Below are 24,569 nucleotides of genomic sequence, written 5' to 3' on the forward strand. Positions count from 1 at the left end.
ATGAGAAATAAAACGGCATGTTCTCTAAAATGTGAATCTCGACCTGTGGCTGAAATATTTCACATGAGAGGAAAGCACAGATGTTTATGTTATGTACATTTTCCTTGTATTACTTCCTTCAATGTACTACTTTCTTCAATTACTTGAATGCATTATTGACAATATTGCAATTCAAATCAAAGATAAAATACAGTAGTTATATTCTATCAGTGTAAAATCACCTGATTGTGTAAGTTACTGTTTTTATTACCTCAGGTGTACGATACACGTTTTATAAGAATACTGAACATGAAATACTACTTATTTCCACGATTAACTTGGAATTACTTTAATATTGAGATCATATGACTGTGATTACTGCAATAAATAAATGGCATACAGTAGACAGTTGAATATAAATGCAACAGTTGATTTGCTTGGATGTTGTTTGCTTTGGTCACAGCTGTATTGGGATCATTGTTATTTGTTCATAAATAAGTGCACTGCGACAGCATCTTCAAACACCTTCTCTCAACATGGTTTGTGCCAAGTCTTTGTGCTGTTGCGTGAGAGAAAGTGAAATGTACGGTGGCCGACGGAGGCAAACGCACCGCAACGAACCAAAACACATGCAGAAGGAGAAACGAGCTGCAAAAATAATGCGATGCGAAACCCAAAACACACACCAATCCCAAAACACAAGCAGAAGCGAAAACACCAGCATATTCAATACGTTTCTCACGTTACATTTGTTTTTGTTGTCGTTTGTGCATTTGTGAATATGCAGCTCATTCACCTCCTGCAAGAGAGAAGAATGTGTGACATGTTATTGTATCGAATAAAATTATCGTTAATTGTCAATCATTTGCAGTCATGGAGTGTACTGTATAATTTCACAGGCAGGAAAAAAGACTGTCAGTTCTTTTGATTTGCAGACATAAATTGTTTCAGCTGTGATTGTCATTATTAGTACTTAAATGCATATAAATCATTTAAAAATGATTCATCATAATTTGTTGAATGAGAACACCAGTCCATTTTGGACCACCATGTTCTTAATGGACAAAACCAAACTCGCACAACTAAATGTTTACACACTGTACCTTTAAAATTTAATGTCAGCGGTATTTTCCCTTGTCCTTGTACATCTCAGTCTTGCATAAAGTACCAAAAAGGGATACTTGAGTAAAAGTACAAGTATCTTACCAGAAAATGACTTTGGTAGAAGTTGAAGTCACTTTTTTAATAATATTACTTAATTAAAAGTCTTAACATATATGACATTTACTGTACTTAAGTATCATAGGTCATTTTTCTGATATAAAATGTACTTACGTTTTAGAAGTAAATGTATTGAAAAAGTCAGGAGTTAGGTAGCTCAGTGTCTTTCAGCTGGAAGGTGGTGGGTTCAATTCCTGGCCCTCCTAGTCTGTCATTGAGCAAGACCATAATACCAACTCTTCTTCTTCTGATTTGATTTGGTAGTAACGAGTAACAAAGATAGTTAGAGGCAAAGTAAAAGTATAACTACAGATACGTGTATTTTATTCTACATTTTATTACATCACTGGTCATTTTACATATCTATATGTGTATATATGTATTATAGTTGTTGTTTTTTATCCAATAGATCGAATTAATTGATATTTTATTTTTTATTTCAAGAAATTGCCTTAATCAAATCATATGCATTGTGTGTGTGTGTGTGTCAGTGAGTGGGCGGGGCGTCCTGGGTTTCCTGTGTGAAAACTGGCACAGACGAGAACAGGTAGTCTGTGACGTAGCCGTGCGAGCAGGTAGTCTCGGGGTGTGTCCTTCATGTTGTCCGACTTTAAAAAGCACCGTGTCTGCGTGTGGAGGAAAGGAAAGAACAACAGTCATAGTAAAGAGAGCCGAAATGGATTTAACTCGCTCGTTTATTTCGCTCCTGGTGATTTTCTGCTGCTTCTTCGTCTCCGGCTCTCATGCTGCAGGTAAAACCCTGGAGTTTTCCGTGTTTCTCCCTCACGTACAGAGATAATGACGTTCTTATCTTTAATCTTGTCTCACCCCGTTTTATCTCTGTGCTGCTGTTAGCTATATAGTGTCCACTGTGCTGTTTTGAAGCGTTTTGTCTTTAAAATAGTTCATTTTGACGTTTTTCTTTTTAAATGTTTTTGTTTTCTAACTTTTTCTAACTTTGGCAAACCTCAAAAAAAGTTATACATAATACAGGGCTCACTTTCAACCTATCAATCACGATCTAAATGTCAACATTTTAGGAAAATAAATACAGACATATCTACAATAGCACAATATAGTTGTAATGATATATATAGAGTCAGAAACTTGATTAATCATTCACACGAGTAATGACGTATCAGATGTTGACAATGAAAGGTCAGGAGCCGGGTTTATCAACAGAAACTGGATACATTATTAAGAGAAAAATCACATTATCCTTTATTTATTTTCCTAAGAGGAAATATGCAATGTTACAGCAGCCAAGATAGAAAATAGAATAAATACTCCTCATGAATGAATAACACATTTAAAGACATGCAGAAGAATATTACATATGAAATAATAAAAAATAGCTAAGTGGATATATACACCGTGAAGTGTGTAACTAGATCATATCTTTATCAATATGTCTCTTTTTTGTGACCAGCTTTTTTTTAAATTATGATATTACTTATGGAACAACATTAGTCAGGTAATAATTACTGACAATAAAAAAGAAAAAAATAGGAAAGGAAATGGAAGATCTACTGTATTTCTCCACATGAGGTTGTGCAAAGTTTGTTTGTTTTTCTCATATTTAAACCTTAATATTCAGCTGATAATGTGGGGTTCCAACAATTCTTAACTTTAATTGTGTCACTATTCTCCCTCTCATGTTTGTACAGAAACTCTGGCTCTAGGGAGGCCACCATAGTTTCCCATGTAGACTTTAGATTAGTAACATAAAGCAAAAGGTTTTCAGTTGGTTTCAATATGCAACTTTGCTCCAACATGACACTTAATCCTCGCAGGTCCTTTTTAGTGTCTTCTCCATCCATTACATGATTATTAACTACCTGTTTAAATCCTAAATGTGCTTTTATTCATGCATGTGTTAAAGGTAAAGGACGGGGCTTTGTCGGGCTTGTGGACCCTAAAAACTCTGGCCAAGTCATTGTGGACCCGATGACATCAGCCACACTGAAGAGCAATCTCACCACTGTCTTCCTCCCGATAATTTACATCATCGTCTTTGCGGTGGGGCTCCCCGCCAACGGCATGGCCATCTGGGTGTTTCTCTTCAGGACCAAGAAGAAGCACCCGTCTTCGATCTACATGGCCAACCTGGCCCTGGCCGACCTGCTGTTCGTCATCTGGACGCCGCTGAAAATCTCCTACCACATAAACGGCAACGACTGGGTCTACGGCGAGCCGCTGTGCAAAATCTTTGTGGGCTTCTTCTACGGGAACATGTACTGCTCGATTCTGTTCATCACGTGTCTGAGCGTGCAGCGATACTGGGTGGTTGCGCACCCACTGTCCCAGCAGAACAGGAACAACAAAGTGGCCATCAGTGTCTGTGTGGCCATCTGGGCTTTCATCTGGCTCACCACCACGCCTCTGTACCTGTACGACCACACCGCCAAGCTCAAAGACCCCAACATTACCACCTGCCATGACGTCAACGTCATACTCGACCCGCTGAATCCGTTCCCCTCTGTCCAGCTCCCGTACTTCTACTTCATCTTCATGGCGATGGTCGTGTTCCTGGTGCCGTGCGTCATTATCGTCGTGGCCTATATTCTTTTACTCCGAGCTCTGGGGAAAAGCATGGAGGAGAGTACGGCCGCCAAGAACCGACACAGAGCTGTGGTACTGATCGCCACCGTCTTGGTGACGTTCCTGGTGTGTTTCATCCCCAGTAACATCATGCTGGTGGTGCATTACTCTCTGCTGAAGGACGGCGAGATAAACAACGGCTACGGCTTCTACGTCTCCACGTTATGCCTGGCCAGTCTCAACAGCTGCCTGGACCCGTTCATCTATTACTTTGTCTCCGAGGACTTCAGAAACCATGTGAAGAACACGCTGCTGTGCCGCAGCAGCAGGACTGTGGAGAGGATGCGGGTCTCGTTCAGTTCCATGAAATACTCCAGGAAGAGCAAGACCTACGTGTCGGACGCTGGGAACACACAGAGCAGCTCGTGTTAGCGTCACAGAGGCGCGGCGTCGTTTATTGTGACTCTACTGATGACACACAGCGTCGCACAGGCTGTGTGTGTGTGTGTGTGTGTGTGTGGCACTGGGATGCAGCAGATTGGCCCATAATTATGGACAAAACTATCATTTGCAACCAGGTCACCTTAAAGCATCTCATAACCAAAGATGAACTTGAAATGTGAAGAAAGCTGTGCTGGAATGAGAGCAGAATACATTTTATGCCACATGTGAATTCATTATGTTTTTTTTATTCTTATATTTAAAGGGCTGAAAGGCCTTCTTTAAGGGATAGTTTTCAGGTTTTTTACAGTGTGGTTTTATAGGGCAGTGACATATATATGGTACTGATTGTGCTTTGTTAACAGCTCACTCTCCCTCACCAAAGTCCATAGAGAAAATGTGCAGTTTTAGCTTATGAGGACACAGTAGCTGCTGCTTGATTTTGTTAGTTTGTGTCACTGATCTGAGTATAAGAAACACTCCAGAAAACTCCCAAAAATAACAAGACGTGAACTTGGTGATGGAGTGGATCAATACTAACCGTGTTCTATGGACTTTGGTGTGGCAGTAAATTGACACAAGCATCAGTTTCCATTTGGCAAACACTGTTAAACAACGCGACATGGCAGCCGACATATTCTTAATAAATGATAAATAAATCATTGACTCAAGCAGGCAAAGAGTTGATCACATGAGTCACGCTGTCTCTGTCTGACGCGTACAGCACAGTCAGCACCGACTATACAACCCCTGAAAAACACCGTGAAGTATCCCTTTAAAGCCTGCTTGTCTTGCAACATTGTCACTACACTGCAGAACATGTAACTGAGCAGCCAGATGAACCTGTTGTGTGCAGAGTATATCATGTGTTACAGATTTATTTTCCATGTTAGTGTAACTCAAGTCAAATCAGTGAAAGAAAAAGATGTTCCTTCTATTTAATGTTGTTGTTGTTGTTGTTTGGTCTTTTCTACTTGCCACACAGCTGCAGGAAGTTTGAATCAATGTTATCATATGTGTGCTTATGCATTTTTAGTGCTGTTGAAGAAAATGTGTCATTGTTACATATAGTTTCCTAAATAAATGATAAAACCGAGCCATCTCGTTTCTGTGAAACTCCTTTGTGGGATTGCGCAAGTTAATTGCTGAGTGAGTCACTGGTGTCACTTCCCTCGTTCGGCTCAGCAGGAATGCAGATGAGACTCCGTGTCATGCCTTCGTATGAGGAATTTGTGGAATGTGCTGTGGTGTCTCATCAAACACATTTAAGGTCACTTTGTTGTAGTTCTCAGGGGGGGGAGAGGGTCAAAGTGGAGGGGGAGTCAAGGAATGTTTAAAGAACATGATGGGGCTTGTGAAGTGTTACGACGTATGTCGTACTCCGACTGGTTTCAGTCCCAGACCTGTAAAGCCAGACTCTCCTTCTTATTTTTATTTGTGATGACCTTAGTTAGTCACTTCCGGTATGACTTCACTCTGAAGCCGTTTACTTGCTATTTTTAAACTAACAACTCCTCCAATCAGAGTTATAATCACATTGTTGTTTGGGCCCACTGGTGGGAAGAATCTTTTTTTTCGGGGGGGGGGGGGGTTGGTTGAAATCTTTGTCTCTCTTAAGACAATGTGTTGTCTTCTAAATTGACAAAGGAGGCTATTGTGAACTAATAAGAATGCTCTGCTGTTTTATCTCGAGATAAGAAGTGAAGTGCTGTGTTTGGCAACAGCCCCACCTATCCACCGAGTCGCCACCCTCCCCCAGACACACACACACACACACACACACAGGTATTCTTCTAAGGACAGCCTAAACAGACCCTTATCGCTAACTTTACAGCTTTACACTAACTGTAATCTAACCACAATTCAAATCTTAGCCCTAAACTAGTTCCTCTGAAATTAGGTTCTGCAGCATTAGGACCAGGTTATGGTCTCCGTGAGGACTATACTGGTCCTGACAAGGTCAGTGTTTTTGCCCGAAAAATGTCCTAAAGAGGCAACAAAGACGAGAACACACACGGCTGTTTATAGTCGTGAACGATCGCGGTGGAGTGTCACGTTACCTTTTGTCAGCACTCACCGAGTGGAAAACCTTCTTTTCACCTGTTGTTGGGGACGGGGCCACTCCCTGACTGAGATACATTTACATGCTGCCCTTCAGTCATGTGTGTCACTGTGTGTCTGTGTGTGTGTGTGTGTGTGTGAGAGTGAGTGAGTGACTAAAGGCTGTGTGAAAGTTTCACAAATACACTTGTTAAATCATTCATGGACAAATGAAGAGGGATTAGACTTAAAGAAAGTCTAAAGTAATGGCCTCCGAAACGCTCTAGGTACCACTGTATAAAAGCGGCAGTGCTGTTTGGTATCAGTGTGTCATGTTTTAAGCGGGGAGTGGCATTTCCTGCTGTAGATTGTATGGCCATTAATGTTTATTCAAGAATGAACAAGTCAGGTTACACTTTATTCTCCTCTGCATGCAGAACCAGGAGAAGCAGCTCTGGGATGATTATTTTGTGCAGTCTAACATGCACAAATATCATGCGGTCTCTGTGCCAGTAAAGTCACTTCTGCGGTTGCGTGTGCGTGCAAGTGCACGAGTGGCTCGCATTGCACATGTCCACGGCGCAACATTTGCGGTATGTTCTTTTAATGGCATCACGTCTGTTGCTGCAAGACTTGACATGTGGTCGAGTTTGAGAACTGCAGGAAGTAGCATGCATGGTTTACACCAGAGCGACTTCACGGAACAGGTTTTTTCTTATCTTTTTTTTTGTGGCGGAACAGGTTTGCTCACTGCACACAGTCGCTAGTGAAAATGCACATTGAAGATCCCACACACAATCCTGAGACATGAGGGTAACACTTGTTTACTGAATTCATGAATAAAACCCTGTGTCTGTGGAGTAGTTTTTTTAGCTGCAAAGACAGTTGTGCTCGAGGCATGTGAATACTAGTCCCTCATAAACAAGTCTCTTCAACTAATGGGGGGGTGTTTAAAGGTCACCTGAGTAGCCCGAGTACCAAAATGTTACCCATCTGTTAGTCCACACCGTCAGTGGGTCTAGGATTCTAAAGAATGACACCTATACCAGTGTTGTCCTAGATGCTAAATTAAATATAATCCTTAATTTGATCATAAAAACCAAGATTATGTGTGTTTTAAGATTACGTCGTGAAATAAAACAGGAAATAAACTCTGCTCCTCTGATCTCCTCCTGGCAGAATGTGCTGGACAAATATCCTGTCCCTTTTGGAATGACCAGCATCACATTTGCAGTCCTGGCTCACAGGAGTAGTTCAGAAATACACAAAGTATGTATAATGTATTAAGTTTGGCAGCAGTAGACTTAAGGATGCTCTTTGTTTGCGAGAGCTAAATGATAAAGATCTCTTCCAGTAAGAGCATTTTGTCTGAGGGAGCATAATATGATTGATTAGTATTGCACCCACGCATCATACTGGGATGCAGCTAAAAGACTGCTATTCATGCCAGGGAGCGAGAGGGTTGTTGCCGAGGAGGGAGAGAGGGCGAATGTACGTGCTAACGTGTGTGTAATCACTCTGACGGCTCATTCTCAACTGGTGGAGCGACTCGGTGAAGCACAGCAGAGCGAATCTTGAATAAATAAATAAACAAGCGCTTTTATTTTTCACAGTTTTTTATTATTTTTCACCAGGGAAGCTGAAAAACATGTTACACATACACAAAATTGGACTTGAGACAAAATACCAATATATTAACATATAGAAATAAATGTGCATAGTGCAACAGTGCCTGATTCCAAATGTTAGAGTCATAATCAGCTGCTAAACTGTGAAGAACATCCGTGGACTGTTAGAGAGCAGTGGAGGATATCAAAACAGTGAGTGGGTTTAATGATATGAGAGAGAAAGAGACAAAGTCGGGGGAGAGAGAGAGAAACAAGTGTGTTGGAATAAAAGAAGTGAGAGAATGAGTGAATGAGCTCTTCAGTCTTCACTCCCCTTAAGCTCGTCTGGGTCTGCAGTGACAGAGTGGCCGGACAGAGCTGGCATGGTGTGGGTTCCTGCCAGCCAGTCCCAGTGTGCAAAGAATGGGGCAAAGTTAGTCGCAGGACGCTGGTGGTGTGCGTTGTGCTTGGGTGCGCCCCCCCACAGGCCAAAGGGCACCAGGTTATGCACGGCCCATGGGAAGTCATAGCCGCAGTGGTCCTCGGTGGAGACGTACACGTTGAAGACCATGAAGCCCCATGTTGTGAGGCAGTGGCACCGGAGCAGGATGGGGTCCACCGTCGCCCAAAAGCCCACGCAGAACAACTCCCAGCCGGACAGGTACTCGGTGACCAGGCTGAAGGGCTGGTTGTACTGGTGGTGCACGGCGTGGAAGGTGCGGTACAGCCAGGGAATCCGATGGTGCAGCAGGTGCCACAGGTAATACTGGAAGTCAAAGACGACCATGCAGCCCAGGATGCCAAGGAAGAAGCTCCAGAGAGTGGGTGCTTCAGGCGGCAGTGGGGTGGGCGGCCTCCACAGCCACTGCGCCACTGCAGCGGGAAAGATGTAAAGCAGGTGGTTGTAGATGGTGATGCTCAGCGTAGTCCAGATGTTAGGCCAGGTGACTGCTCTCTCAGGGTGGAGCCTGTAGCCGTTGATGTAGGGCCAGGTGGGAGCCAGCAGGTCCAACACAGTGTAAAGACCAACCAGGAAGAAGTAGGTGGTGACAGAGAGGACCACAGGGAAGAGAGGGCTTCTCAGGAGGTCATGGTGGTTCTGATGGAGGTAGTCCCAAAAAGGCTGCAGGACTAAGTCCTGGGACTGACCCCCAGTTTCATTGTCCACATTCGACATCCAGAAAAAAACCTCAGTTCTGATTACCCTGCCTGTGCTCATCACTAACACAGCGTTTCTCATCCAAGAGAGGGGCCGATCCAAGAGGATTATTTTCTGACAAGAGCCAGTCGAGAACAAAAAATAAGAGTCTAAACAAATGGAGAGATCCAATCAGCTTCCTTGTATTGGCTAAGCAAAAGCAAATTGTCTGGTGAGGTTGTGCCAAATTGGTCTGGAGGGCTGTCTTAGCTTCTTATGTATATTCAAGCCCCACCTCCACCCCATCCAACCCCCTGAATTTCAAAAGCCGGCGCTCTGTAAAAAGGGCTCTTTTTCATGGTCCAAGGACCAGAGCCAGGACTCAGGAACCAGGCCACAACAGCGCTCATTTTTGTCCCAAATCGTGGAGCGAATGCTTCCGTCTTGTATTTGTGAATATCAACAAAATAAAGAACATTAACAGAAATAAAATACGTGATAGTAATCAGCCTCTCTGATTCCTCCCCTCCACACATACACACAAGCCCAAAAGAGTAATTAATCATACGCGAGCTGTCAAATATGGGACACTGAATTCAAAAGCACTTCCTTTCCGACTGTTGTTGTTTTTGCTTATTGCTCAGTTTGAGTTTGTTTATAGAAAAGAGTTCATTTGTGAAAACTGGCCTTGTTTCCATGGTGTGACTCAATGATTCTGTGACTAACTGAGGTTTTAATAATCATCATGCAACACATTGTTTCAGAGGTTCTGAACTAGAGTCCTTTTGATTTTAAGGGTGTAATCATTTACACGTGAAATGTAGAAAACTAAGCAAAACTAACAGTCTCTGTTTAAATGACTGTCTTTAGGTGAAAGGTAAAGCTGCAGTGAGTCACCTTTGGGGATTTGTGTTGTTGATTTTTAAAAAAACATTCTGTCTTGAACAGTGAACAGAAACAATGTCACATCATTTGCTATATGCTACTTCCTTGATTTGAAAATGGACTTGTGTCAAGCAAAACTATCAGTTATAAAATTATTTTAATGATATGTTTTTAAAAACCTTTTGTTCATCTTGTTTACCTTCTATTTCCATCGTTCTATTTGAAAGCTAATGTTAAAGATCCAGTGTGTAAGATGTAGGTGAAACTATATTGATTTGGCAGATATTAAAGCATAAACATACTGTATGTTTTACATGTATACAATCACCTGATTGTATGAATTGTTTATTTATTTTATGTTAGTATTGTGAGCAGGCATCTACAGAGAAGTAAAGAAAAGCAGCTAGTTAAAAATGTACTCAGAGTAAAAGCTACTTAGGTTTTTAACAAGGTTGGGGTTCTTTCTTGTGTCGCGCAAAAAGGACAAGTTTTTTTTTTAATTAAAGGCAAAACTTTACAAATTAAAGTGCTGGCAAAATAAAATATGTAAACACATAATGTATCAGTCAAAATGGGTCAAAGGTCACAATGCTTTAACTTTCTCGCTCACTCAGGGACCTTAATTAGCACCAAATTCACCTGTCCTCATCAATCGCATTTAAAAGTATGTATGTAAAATGTAATTCATTATTTTCCACCTCTGGTTCTCTTGCAACCTCACCAGTATCTGTTGCTAAATTTGATCTGGTCTTTGTGCATTTATGATGAATGCCTTATATCATAGCATGGGGTTATGGTGTTTGATCTAAGGTGTAGGTGTCATTCAGGCTTCTGGAAACATCTATGAGATACAATAGCTGGTGTGACAAAGTGTAAATGCAGTGGAACGCAGCCTGTAAGTGGAGTTTCAAGGTTCACAGTGAACATGAATGATCAGGACACTCTGTGATTCCTCTGATCAGCCAATAGAGGGCAATAAAACTCAGGCTTTCACCAAAGATGCACACTAATAAAATAATGAATGCAGGGAACTGTTTCAGTGTTTGAGCAGCGAACAATGATTTGTTCTTCTAAAGCTGTGAGAGAGCACATGAGTGATGTATGGGAAGCAGTTTGGCAATGTTGCGTTACATGAATGGAGTTTTGTGTCAACACCACAGCTGATGAAACTTTGTCCTGTGTAAATCTGGACTGTTGGTCTTGTACAAACACTATAGAGGAGGCTTTTGTTTCAACTGCTAACACAGAAAACTGGTTTCCCTGCACTGACGATGCAAGAATCTGTTTTATTATCTTATGTTTTTATACAATTCATTGTAGACATTTAGTTTAAATTATGAATATGTCAAAATGTGTTACTTCAAGTAGTGATTTCATCATCGTACCATCATTTCAGAACTCCCTTCCTGTCATTGTGTTTACTTGGGGACAGAAAACATGAAGAATTGTAAGGCCTGTGATGTGTGAAGAGTGACTGACACGCCCGTGTCCAGGTCACAGCTGCGTGAAAAAAGACAAACAAAAAAACCCCTTAGAAACTTGGCTTTTCTCTTATCAACCCAACACTGCAACTTATTAACTTTGCAAAGCCTCTGTCGTGACTCTCAACCTTGAACTTTTATTTACTTCTCATGCTTTGATTTAGTTGGAATTTGAGGTATTTATTGTTGTCATATTTTGTGATTTCCTGTTTTATTTCCCTCATACGTTGATTCACTTGATGCTGTATCATTTACACATTTTTATAGTTTTATTACTTCATTTTTTCCCCTCTCTCTCACTCTGCGCCAGATTGTCTTGTTTGTTGATTTTGTTCCGACTGTGATTCTTGGATTATTTCGCCCTTTCTTTCTTTTCATTTCTTTTTTTTTTGCTTGTGTCTGCCATTTGTCTCCTGTGCCTTTGTTGCACTAATTAATTTGTATTTTCACTTGCACTCTCCCGTGAGTTGTGCTGCTCTTGGGTCCAACATTGCTGACGCTGAGGAAAATAAAGAATGCATTTCAACAGTGGCACGGATTACAGCGAAAGAAAGGAGCGACAGGGGATGGAAAGTGAGTTAAAAATAGCCAAACGAAACAGTATTTCAGAGACATCCAAGAGCAGAACCATAAAGATTTGCGCCAGAATTTGAAGAAACCAGTGAGGAATTAACTGCATAAAACCAATTCAACCGAATCATAGCTTGGAAGTTAAAGAAAACACAAATGAGGGCAATCCCAAAAATGAAAAGTGGGATTGAGTAAGTGCACCCACAGACATTGTTTTTTGGCTCTTGATATCAAGTCAAGCTCTGAAGAGAAATGCTGGCAGTTATTGAAAACATTCAAATAACTATTAGCTCAAGGCAGAGGATCTTCCCCCGTGAATGTCTCATCACGGTCCTCGCAAGGAAATACAAAAACCACTGATGGCACGTTGTCAGAAATGATAAGAAGGAGCTGCTTCACTGCCTCAGTATGGAGCTGTTTGGGTGGATGTGGGCAATAACAAACCACACTTTGACTCCTGTTAAAATAACCGGGGAAGAGGAGCCCACCACATCACGGGGAAGGGTGTCTGAGGCGATGACAAGGTGTGAGACTCCTTGGTTCACCTCAGAGCGTGTGTGTGTGTGTGTGTGTGTGTGTGTGTGTGAGCTTATCCTCTGCGCTCTGCTGCCACATGGTGTCCACGAAACACTGCACAGACCGGGGGCCTGCTTCTGCTTGTGGTTGTGCCGGGAGCCAGATCAAGATAGTTAATGGATCCGCTTTAGCTTCTGTCGCAGTCGTGGAAGCAGGCCTAACATTTAGAGAATAAAAAGAGCGATGATGCCGAGGAAAATAGAGAATAAATACGATTTTTGAGGGAACCTTTCTTCTCTTTTATCCTTCTTCATCTATCCCCTCACTTGTGCACTGGCTGACTGCAGGATAATATCTGAAAGCAACAGACATGTTCTATAATCAGTCAACAGATTAAATATGCAGACCCTACTGTGCGAGACATGTTCATATAACTCTAAGTCAGGTTCAAGTTTATTTACGCTCCAAAGACAAGTGTAGTCAGATAATCCAGTGATCTGTGATTCATCACAGTTGCATAATTGAATCCACAGGTGAAACTGTCATTGGTGTGTGCGCAACCTCTTTTAATGTAATTAAAAAAGTGACTTCAAATCCAGTAATTATGACATGATCAATATGTTCTAGTTTTATCTTGGAGGCAGGAAGTGACTATGAGCTAAGAACTGTACAAATTCAAAGTCTAGAAGATCAATGATTGTCCCTTCAATGTCTAAATGGAGAACAATTGTAATTAAAAAAATCTGTTGAGATGTGTGATTTTAACAAGTTCTCACATTTGTTTCTAATGCAGTGTTAATTCTCAACAAAATACTTTAATTACAAAAAGACCATTTTCTATTTGACGTATCCATATTTTAAAATACATGTATCAGAAGTACTGCTCATTCCTGATAGTGAGAAATCCTCCCATGGCTGTTTCACACTCAGCATGACAGCCTGAGCACAGTGAGGCTGACAACTCGCACCAAACACTTTCACTTTACTTATCCTTAATCTCAGCTTCACAACATTTACCATTTATAACCACTACGTGTTTTATAAATGGCTTTTAACACACTGTAGTGCAGCTGTGATCAACTTATGAATGTATTTTTGTGTATAAGAATGACAGAAAACACAATATAATGTAGTTTAAATTTGTATATTGTGCTGTACAGTGTGGCTTTGCATGGATGCACAATTATTACGAATAACATGAATAAATGTAATGAAAATATAGACTAATTGGCCATATTAGAGCAACCCAGCAGCATTAACAACAATGTCACCGACTGGTTTTCTCACACAGCGCTGACAACCTGTCAGTGACTCATACGAGGAGAGCCTGAACATAATGAAGTGTTACAAAATCTCTTACACACTTTACGTTGTAGTTACTCACAGGGAATTCACTGTGGAAATAATCTGAAATGTTCACGTCACGCAGCACAAATTAAAACTGAACTGATCTGAATTAGAACTGTGTCATAAAGCAAAGAACGACACTTGAACTGAAGGGGGACAATGCTGTGACGTGACATTCAGACTGAAAGGCCGTTTCACCAGCACATTTCTGAGGAGTAGACGTGTGAAAACATCCTCATAAACGTGTTCCTTTCCTGGTTTTTTGCCGCTCAAGGGTTTGTGACAGTGTGTGTGTGTGTGTGTGTGTGTGTGTGTGTCAACAGCACTAAAGGTGTGAGAAGAAAACACCTTCAGGAACAGGAGTCATCACGTCAGAGCTCATCAGCAGGTGCCGGACTCTTCTCTGTAAAGCAAACTGCCTCAGCGAGAGTGGAAGACGTGAGCAGAGGGATCTTCACCTACAGGGGGTTAGATATGTTCAGAGGGAAACTCAAAGTTTGAGCTTTTTTTTGTCTCAGTTGAAAGTTCCATAAATGCTCTCTGTGATGTACAGGGTCACACGGCGGTGTAGTGGCTAGCACTGTTGCTTAGCAGTACATGACCCAGTCCAAAAGAGGGACATAGGCCCTTTTTTTATATATACTGTATATATATGTATGTATATATATATATATATATATATATATATATATGTATGTATATATATGTATATATATGTATGTATATATATATATATGTTATATATGTATATAAGCAATTGAAAAGTGGGCGAAAACATCATATCTTTATGACACAAAATAATTTTTTTCTGTATCATTTTGTACAAAAAGAGGGAAAATTAAAGGGATTTGTTGGATTTTTTTTTTAAAGGCCTTGTACCCAAATTATTTAAATCAGTTTTTTTTTTTTTTTTTTTTTTAAATAAGATTTTTTAATTAATCTACTGGGCCGGATATTAATGCAGGCGAGCCAGTTTTGGCCCAAGGGCCACCAGTTGTTGACCACTGCTCTAAATTGTCCATGACTGTGGTCGTGAATGGTTGTTAGTCTCTGTGTTGGCCCTGCGACAGACCGATGACTTTTCCATTGTGTGACCCAGCCTTATGCTCTATGTCAGCTGGGATTGGCTCCAGCTCGCAGTGACCCTCACGTAGACAATGAATGAATGAATGAATGAATGAATGAATAAATATGATCGTGAAATTCCATACGAAATCACTTGGCAATGTTTGGACTGGAAACATCCCAGTATTTGACGCAGTGTCCAGCAAAGACAGACAGACACTGAGTGATGTACAGCGGCTGTGAGGGGAAACTGTTTCATCACCTTGACAAATGGAAAGTTGCGGCAGTGGCAGGGGCTGCTGGAAAAGTTGCAGTCGCACGTGACACCTGACATCCCTCAGGTGTTGTCTTCAAAAAAAAAAAAAAAAACGGATGTGTTGTTCTCCACTGTCAGCGTGGACACGGTGGTGGGGGAGGGTGGATTACGTACATGAGAGGGAAACAAAATGACAAATGATGAGTGTCGCTGATGCACCATTTATATGACAAGGTCAAAGGGAGAAAAGGAACCTGGAGGTTAGAGTTTTTTGGGTGTGATTTTTTTTATTTCTCTTCAGCTGTGCACAATCTGAAGTGAACATGTACATAACGTGAGATGGAAGGAGTCAGACTGTGCACCTGCGGGAATTATATGCAACAGCAAGTGCATTTCAGGAGACTTTAACAGCACAGAACATAAAGCTTTGCATAGAGGAAACACAAAGACAGTATGGAAAGACTTAGAAGGATAGTTCAAATAAATAAATAAAACAAAAATCTACAGAAACAGTTGGGTTTTTTAAAAAAATAAAATGAGAGCCAGAGCAATATCCAATTCCATTCAAACAGAATGTGACATAAGGCTGAGATTAACATAGAATATTGACCAGTCTACCGTTTACACAAGCAATCATAAAGAGAAAGGCAATGATGACAGGACGTTGAATGAGATAGTAATATTAAGAATAATAGATAATATCTAGGATACCTAAATGAAAACAATCGACACAACAACCTTATGAAAGGAGGATGAAAAATGAACAACATACCATTTACACTAGGCAAACACCAGGCTAAATAGATGTATGCTTATAGTACATAGTATATATAATACCTAATCCATACATATATGGATTTATAGCCATTGTGAAAAAACAACATATTTCAGACTCCATCTACAGCATCATAGTCTTGCACCACTGACCAGCAACAGAAACGTACATATACTCTTTACTCTTTTACTCTTACTTTATATTATTATTAAACAGTTTTTATAAGACAGCCAGAGAAAAGGGTGTAAATATACTGTTATTCAGTGTTACTTTAAGTTATGTTTTCCTCGATAAGGAGTTTAAAATGTATGTTATGCTTCATGGGTCTTGTTACCTGTCTTAATACTTTGAATGTATCTCTAGTTTATTTTATTTTTTAATCGCATCCACGTTGGGTCATTACATCGATAGTATTAACTCTAATGAATTGTAAAATTGCAACATCTCACCCTCTGTGTTCGGAAGGAGAAGTATCTCAGGTCTGTCCTCGCTGCTGCAGTCAAACCAACACCGTCATTAGACCACACCCACACCACAAACCGGCCTCATTCCCTGTGCAACACTGTATATAGTATATAATCAAAATACTGTCTATTTTTATTGCATGCTTCCTTACCTTATTTCCATTTTCCTATTTTCAACCTGGTTGTGATATTGATATTGTTTTGGCTGCTGTAACGCTGCAAATGTGGTATCTTATCTTAACATTGAAAATATTCAATCAAAATGACAATTACGTACAGTTGTTCATTATTTTATTTTTTTTTAACTGTGAACCTTTAATAACCCTGAGCAGAAAACCTCACAATGATCACAGGTAATGTTTCCACTTCTCATTAACTACTATGACACAGTTGCTATAATTTCCCACCTAAAAAAAAGTCTGGGTGACAGGGACGGATGGGAGCCATAGAAACAATGGGCATGATGATTACCCACGGGGCCCCTGGTGGTGGTGGTGGGGGGGGGGTCATACTGGTACATGTGTTGTTTTTCACTTAACATCAATGATTAAGACGTGGAAAGAAAGACAGTTACCATGGCCGTCTCACCTGTGGAATTAATTATCTGCACACATGCAGAGGAAGGCTCACTTAGCCTCTCCTCATTTCCTAACAAACAAGCTGTGCCGCGACGCCTCTCGCCACACTCGCACAGGACTCTAACCAGGTGAGAACACCTCCGCTTTCCTACACTCTTGACTTCACCTGAGTCCGTTGAATGTTTTCTCTTTTTTTTTTAAACGTGAAATAATGTTTTCCCTCCTCAGGAAGCGGCAGAAGCTTTTGCTCCCAGCTCAGAAAAACAAGGAAAGATGCCGAGCCAGCTCGAGGGCGCGATGGACGCACTGATTTCAGTTTTCTACAACTACTCTGGGAACGAGGGCGACGCAATGAAGCTCAACAAGGGCGAGCTGAAGGAGCTTTTGAACAGCGAGCTCAATGACTTCCTCACGGTATTTGACCTTTTATTTTCTTAAGCGGGAAAGTCCCTTGAGATTAAAATCTCCTTTATTCAGGGGAAGCCGAGCTCATCATAACAAACTGATATAACATGATGAAATCATAAGAACAGATTTAAAATGAATTAACCTTTAACGTATGCAGCACTACAACTAACGATTAATTTAATGATCGATTAATCTGTCGATTATTTTCACGATTAATTGAGTAATCGTCAGAAAACGTTTTGTCCGCAAACCAGAATGATTTCTTTGTTATATGGAGCAAAGAAATGAAGAAAATATTCACATTTAAGAAGCTGAAACAATCAGAAATCCTGTTTTAATCATGAAAAAAAGCATCAAACCGATTAAATTGACGATTAATTTAGTAATCGATTAATTATCGATTTATCGAATAATTGTTCCAGCTCTAAACGTATGAATATGGTACCATGATCTAACTATCATGGTACCAATAGTACAGCATATATTTAATTGTTAATAGTAATCTGAACTAGAAAGAAATACTGGTTTGATACATGAGTCCCAGCTTCATTTAATGCAGGTTTTATTTAAAAAAAATCTTTAGTAGCAGAAGATCTGTAAGTGTGGTGGAAGACATGCAGAAGAGCCATCCTCTTAATTACTGGGAACGTGTGAAAGCACCTAGTGTGACCTTTACAGCTCGCAGTATCGGATTGGTTCATGTATAATGACCAGTGGCTATTAAATCCCTGCTCACTGTCTTAAAGAAACAATGAGAAACTGCAGGTTTCTTCTCTCTCTCTCTCTCTCTCTCTCTATCTATATCTATATAAAAAAAATATATAAAGTAGGAGAACTCAGCTCTCTGACCTTGTTCAAGGAAATCACTTTTCTTATCCATTGCTATCCTGCTGTGATAGTGTAACTGCCGGTGGCTCTCACACCGCAGCACTGTGGGGAAATAAAGAAGGGGACAGATACAGATAAGGGTGTTTGCAATATAATCCTGGGCCCCCTGAGCGCGTCTGATAGCGACGTGTATACGAGCCGCCGTTTCAACATGATTGAGACCAAAGTGTCGGCCTAAAAACCTCTCATGCCTTAAAAGATTTTTTCGTTTGTTTTTTCGTTGTCCTGCCTCATATGGATGGGAAGCCTCAGGTGCTCTAGCAGCATCATCATCATCATCATCACGATCACCAGTGGCCCGTATCGCCTCCAAATATAGACACCTCCATGATGTCATCACATCCCCACAGGCTACAGTCACCTCTGAGAATAGACGCAGCCCCAGAGAGAGAGGCCGACATTCTCCCTCAGTCTTCTTTCACTTAAAACCTTTTTTACCTTTAACCATTTACAAGTGGCTAATATTCAAAAAGGTGCCTCGCTGACTGAAGGAGGGCACGAGCTACTTGTAAAATCATTGTTTATGATTAGTGTACGGTGGCGTTAAGCTTATAAATGGCCATTTCAATCATTAAGACATGTTTAGTTCATTACGTAGTGTTGTTTATGTTGACTTACGTAAGAAACAAGAACATTTGGTGCTATAGGAGTACGTCACTGTACAATTTAAGTACACAAACCAAAATGTCTGTTTGTTTTTTGTTTGTTTTCATTTAAGACAAAAAGAAAAACACACCTTGAACCCGTCTCCTCCCCTCAGAAATCTCAAAACTATTTTTGACTATTTTTGCATCTATTTCATTAAAAAACTGTCCATACACCAACTTTATATTTTTTTATGTATACGTGCCATTGTATTAAGTATTCATGTGTATCTTTATATGTTATTCACCCTATTTTATCTGTATTCTTGTTTCTACTCTTACTTACAGATAAGGGTTTGAATTTTCCTAAGTGCTTATCTTACCTTATCTTATCTCTATTTTATTATTTGAGTATTATTTCTATATTTTTAGTTTAATTTTTTTGCAGCATCATCATCATTTTTTGTATTTATCTAGCTATACAAGTCATATGAGCTTTATTTTGATACTTGTGATGAATTTGCTTTAATTAGCCGCCACCACCCCCTGCTGCAGTGGATTTTTAATTAAAAAAATTGAAAGTGTCACAACATAACGATCACATGTAAGACCGTGACTCATTCCTCCACCCCGTGGATTTGACCAGAGCAGTAAATGTCGTGTGTGATCAGCTGCAGCTCACGGGTCATTAAACATCGACATCGCTCTGCTCTCCACTGGACACAGATGGACACTTTCACCTTGAGTCAATCCAATAACAAACATTCACTCTACATGTGTCAGATATTTCCTATGCAACAATGTTTTTTGCTGTTGTTGAATTGATCTAACTGGAATACGAGGAGGAGTCAATGGGGGGGGCGGGGGGCGAATCACTATTCTACATTCCTTGGATTAATATTCTTTTCTGCTCTCCTTTCAGTGTCAGAAGGATCCAAGGATGGTGGAGAAAATCATGAACGACCTGGACTCTAACAAAGACAACGAGGTGGATTTCAACGAGTTTGTGGTGTTGGTGGCCGCTCTGACTGTCGCCTGCAACGACTTCCTCCAAGAGAAGAAAAAGAAAAGCAAGAACTAAGAATTATCTGCTCAAAAACCCACAAATGTAAAAGCACTGTAAATCTCCTTCAACTGTTTCAATAATAATAACAATGTCTCATCAGTTGAATAAGTTGTTTTACTATTCCAGACAGTATAGGTCACAAATAAGATATAGACTGTTTTAGGCACTGCTTTTCCCAATTTTCAGCCTGGAGCTGTTAAAGAAGGACTTTGTGAACACACATCAAGCTTTAGTTAATAATCTTTTTTTTTTTTTTACAGTAGAATGATGTAACTTGTTTTATCCCATTTTTTCTTTTTATACATATGTTATTCCAGTGGTTGTCACCTTTAAAATAATGTTGTCATCTCAGATGTCTTTGGGGTGTCTGCTATTTTCCTTATCCTTTGTCCTGGCAGACGTCCCGGTCAACGCATGTTAGATTAGAAATGTCAAATGTTAACAATCTCGTATTTTACCCTCGAGGCAGCCTGATGGTCACTCTCTGATGCTACCATTAGCAGAAAAGACTTTTGTCCCCTGTCAGTCAGGTCTCTGTTGTTCTTCTGTTTGTGCTGGTGCAAAGTTAGACTAATGGAAAAATAAAACTAGATGGATATTGTTCTGTTTTGTGTCATTGATTTTTGTGTCGGATGTCTTGCTCATGCCTCTTCAGTGGCCGGCAGACTGCCGACAATCGCTCATAATATCAGCCCACCTTGTCAGAACAGGAACTAAAAAATGTACTATCGCTAATGGAAACACAAAATAACCATACCTGGAAAAGCACCATATGATAATAGCTAACAAGCATATGTAACCAGCATGAAAAATCGGGTTACTAACCCTGTATATGTTACCCTTAATGTACCCCCTGTAGGGGGCAGTGTTCCCCCAAGAGCGTATTTCCACCGGCTCTAAGTCGTAAAGTCTGGACCTGTGTGTAACAGCATTTCCGGTCTGAAAGGAGGAGAAAGTAGCAGACACGAGGGAGGCGATTAAAAACACACACAAAGCATACAGAATACGATATACGAATAGCCGCAGATAAATGTAGACAGACCCCGGTAGTCACAGACGGATCCAGGTTTCATCCCGATAAGCTGTGAGCCGAGGAGGATAACCCCCCCATGAGAATTTATGCTTGATGGAAACTCCGGTGAGTTAGCACATTGTTAGCCGGCTTTTCACTGGCTGCTCTGAAGTAAAAAAAATAATATATTGTGCTATTTGTTTGGTATAAGTTAATCTACGTTGCTCAATAGATGTCATAAGATGGTGTCCAATGTTTTTCCATGACCTTTGGGCAGTTAATATTGTAATTTAATGCTTGAGAAAAGATCGCTATCTTAATGCTAATCGCTAGCATACGTTGCTAATTCCTTATTGTTATTATGCTTAGCTCATGTTAATGGGAACGTTAAAACTAACTTACATGTTTTACAATGAGAAGATGTATTTCATTTAGGTTTTATGCCATTTGAATTATTCATTTTGAATTATTAGCCACTGCAATAGGTAATAGTGCCATTAAGGTGTGGTATATATAATTTTTCTAAAAATTGACGATACAAGTAAAATAAAGGTTAAAAAGGATGCATAAATTATGCATCAGTTTGAAATAATAGTATTTTAATTATTAATATAGGAATAATTGGTTGCATTTGTGGCTACAATTGTTTTAATTCATAATAATTCTTTTTAATGTGCATATGTATTTCCTTGAGAAAATGTTGAGATCTCATATAGAAACTGAGACGGAATCAGATGAAGAACCTAACAACTTTGCACTTTCTGTGTAGGTTTTTTTTTTTTGGTTCCCCTAAACTAAACTTCATTGAGTTGTAGAGCTTGACTTCAATTGACTCTTTACTTTTCTTTCTTTTGTTGCACATATTTTTGTAAATGCACAACGGCTGTCACTGTTGATTAATTGTAGTACACTGAAAATAAAGTATCACCTGTTCAAATCATACTAGCATCCACTCCTTTTTGTGAGTACCCTCCAAGTGCAACTCCTATCTGACCTAGAGCCATGTGAGTTTCTCTTTCACCTAAAAGTTAGGTCCAAAGGTGCTACACATATTTGGTATTATATTCTCAGCCACTTATTCTGTGTTAATAAGGCAGAGGAGGTTGTGGGTCACGTCTCATTATAACTTGATATTAAGTAGTGGGTCACATAGTTACAGTAAGTGGAGGCGGGGTGGTGGTGATTGGAGACCTTCACTTTATCGGCAGTGATGTCATGTAATATAATACAAATAATAAATAAAGTCCTGTATTCAAAATACTGCTTCTGTAGAAGTACAGAAAAAAAATAATAATTGTATTGTACTGTTTGCCTGCAACAGGCCATCTACGTCGACCAGTTAGGATGATGAAGATGATGGAACTGTCAGACCATGATGTCACAGATGAAACACAATGTCAGAGTCCAGAGCAGAGTGATTATTTTCAGTGAGAGCGAGAGAGACAGTGCTCTCTGATGATGACAATAATAAGAGGTGAAGAGATGATCCTCTGTACCACTGTATCATTAAATTTTTTTTTCCATTTTAACCCTTAGAACAGAGCACTTCAGCTGCCAGTGATGCTTTTTCCATCACTATGTTTAAACATACAGTATATGACTGTGCAATATAGATTTATAGATATATATTTTCACCAACTATATAAACACACATGAGCAAAAAGTACTAAAAATGTTTAATATCGGATCGAATTTGTGAAATTCGAAAATACGTCACAGTTCAAAGTTCACATGGCTCGTTTTTATGAACAAAAAGTAAAAAAGAAAAACACTATGTTGAGAGTTTTGCACAATTATTGCTACTATATATTGTTATATCACTACTAAAAATGTGATATAAAATAAATCATAGCTTTGACTCGACAAGACATAAGAAGACAAACCCCCACCCCCCTGCATTTTTAAAGCCTGAATATGTGCCCTTAAACACACACCCCTAGGATGTCCATATAAGGAGTTGTGCATTACCACGGCAAATTACTGTGCACCTGCGGCACAGATCTGTTTTTTTTTTTTTTTAAACATGTGGCCCTAATACTCTTCCGTAAGAAATGTTAGTTTCAAAACGGTGAATGTGAACGTGTGTCTCACTCAGCTGTCACTCACTGGACATGACTGAGTGGTCAGAGGGGCTGTGCTTTTGTGAAACGACCGTGTCGGTGGTGCACGGCGATCCCAGAATGCACCCGAACCACCTGCGTCCGGCATCGTAGGACAATCATAGAGGCAGGCTCGTCATCTGCCCCCCCTTCCCAGGCAGAAACGCTGATCCTCTCACCTTGGGAACGACAGATGTGCCAGAAGACTGAAGCTTTGTCAGGGTGTTCCTCCACAGGTTGCCCCACCCCCACAACCCCTGAGTTCCCACATGTGGTGACATTTCCGTCTATGACGTGGAGGAAAATCACTGAAATGACACACAGTGGCGAGTGTCCCCGCTTTTATGCGCGCAGATGGTGCCCTCACTGTTACAATGCAATTTGTCTGTGATTGGCTGTAATCGAGCAGGATAATCACCCAATCTACCATGGGAAGATGCCATGCAGTAATTATGGATTTTTTTTGTACCAGTTTTAAAAGGTTGCAATCAATCCTGAGTGTCATTTGATGATTATTACGCGTATACTTCTATTCTCATTCCGATGATTGCCCTCCACTTTTGCACAAACTGTTCACGATTGTCTCACGTTTGTCGACTTCCTGTGAGCGCAGGATCCGGTCCTGAGCAGAAAACACACGTCCTTTCAATCGTGACCTCCTCTGAAAGCTTCCTCAATTTGTGTTATTATAAAGACGTGGTCCGTGTGGGAGAAAATAACTGGCAGTTAAGAAATGTTAGGGACAAGAATGGCGACGGTCAACGTGACTTTTCAGTCTCGGTCGGCAAAAATGTAGACACAACTACTGTTCCCTCATTTTGTGCAAAATTGGTAAACCAAGGTGGGTGAGTCAACCCTTTGTGATTGATAAGGTGGGTTGGATAGAATCCAGATTTGTTTCCAGGACAGTATGCATCACTCATCCTCGCTGCTGTCTGTGACAGAGATGTCTACAAAGCTCACCCCGAGCCCCCGAGCCCGTATCTCACACTTGCTGCCTTTCCCCCCCTTTGTGGCGTCATTGTGTGCGTCATTGTTCGTGTCGTGGTGGTTCATTAGGCGAGAGACCAATGGTTTTAGCCTTTTTTTTCCAGCCTCAGCTGATGATGAGGGAGGTGAAGATTTTGAGAAACTGAGTGAGATTCATTTAAAATGTTATACTGTGTGTGTGTGTATATATACACACAGTATGTCATGATGACTATGTCTGGAGACGATTGAGCATATAGAATAAATACTATACAATTAAATAAAACAAGGAACAGTACAGTCAGAAGGATAAAAAACTGATTGAATTGAAAAATATGAAATATCAGACTAGAACTATAAACAATCTACTACAATTGAGATAAATCAATTAGATAAAGGACCCATTATGCATGCTATTTAAAAGAGAGGATACAATTCAGCAAATACATTTGGAGACCTATAAAAAAATGTTTGCCTGCAATCCAAAAATCAGTTTACATCAAATAACCCTCAACACACTTTGACCCTTTGACACAGAGCGTATCACAGACGACACCGTAATTATACGACTATGTGCTTTCAGAAAAATTCCAGCTGTTTCTGAAAGCTGAGAAGTTGCAGGTCAAAGCCAACACGTGG

At 40.2% G+C, this 24,569-nt stretch overlaps 3 protein-coding genes across 3 annotated transcripts; 2 read left to right on the forward strand and 1 right to left on the reverse strand.

Moving 5' to 3' along the window:
* Positions 1 to 1,767: 1,767 nt before the first annotated feature.
* f2rl1.2 (coagulation factor II (thrombin) receptor-like 1, tandem duplicate 2) lies at positions 1,768 to 5,278 on the forward strand. Its single transcript, XM_058616457.1, has 2 exons — positions 1,768 to 1,952; positions 3,083 to 5,278. Exons 1-2 carry the CDS (start codon positions 1,877 to 1,879, stop codon positions 4,171 to 4,173), a joined length of 1,167 nt encoding a protein of 388 aa, XP_058472440.1. The 5' UTR covers positions 1,768 to 1,876; the 3' UTR covers positions 4,174 to 5,278.
* Positions 5,279 to 7,857: 2,579 nt separating this feature from the next.
* On the reverse strand, positions 7,858 to 9,191 carry ch25hl2 (cholesterol 25-hydroxylase like 2). Its single transcript, XM_058617737.1, has one exon. The coding sequence runs from the start codon at positions 9,067 to 9,069 to the stop codon at positions 8,149 to 8,151; it is 921 nt and encodes a 306-aa protein (XP_058473720.1). The 5' UTR covers positions 9,070 to 9,191; the 3' UTR covers positions 7,858 to 8,148.
* A 7,754-nt stretch (positions 9,192 to 16,945) lies between these two features.
* Positions 16,946 to 20,451, forward strand: s100z (S100 calcium binding protein Z). Its single transcript, XM_058617532.1, has 3 exons — positions 16,946 to 17,032; positions 17,133 to 17,318; positions 19,707 to 20,451. Exons 2-3 carry the CDS (start codon positions 17,178 to 17,180, stop codon positions 19,863 to 19,865), a joined length of 300 nt encoding a protein of 99 aa, XP_058473515.1. The 5' UTR covers positions 16,946 to 17,032; positions 17,133 to 17,177; the 3' UTR covers positions 19,866 to 20,451.
* The last annotated feature ends 4,118 nt before the right edge of the window (positions 20,452 to 24,569 follow it).

This window comes from Solea solea, chromosome 19 (assembly GCF_958295425.1).
Source record: "Solea solea chromosome 19, fSolSol10.1, whole genome shotgun sequence".
Taxonomy (NCBI): domain Eukaryota; kingdom Metazoa; phylum Chordata; class Actinopteri; order Pleuronectiformes; family Soleidae; genus Solea; species Solea solea.

Excerpts from the sequence above, each read along its gene's own strand:
- s100z (XM_058617532.1), top strand. The coding sequence starts at position 17,178 with ATGCCGAGCCAGCTCGAGGGCGCGATGGACGCACTGATTTCAGTTTTC. Across the intron at positions 17,319-19,706 it reads AGCTCAATGACTTCCTCACG|TGTCAGAAGGATCCAAGGAT; the intron begins GTATTTGACCTT and ends CTCTCCTTTCAG.
- ch25hl2 (XM_058617737.1), bottom strand. The coding sequence starts at position 9,069 with ATGAGAAACGCTGTGTTAGTGATGAGCACAGGCAGGGTAATCAGAACT.
- f2rl1.2 (XM_058616457.1), top strand. The coding sequence starts at position 1,877 with ATGGATTTAACTCGCTCGTTTATTTCGCTCCTGGTGATTTTCTGCTGC. Across the intron at positions 1,953-3,082 it reads CTCCGGCTCTCATGCTGCAG|GTAAAGGACGGGGCTTTGTC; the intron begins GTAAAACCCTGG and ends CATGTGTTAAAG.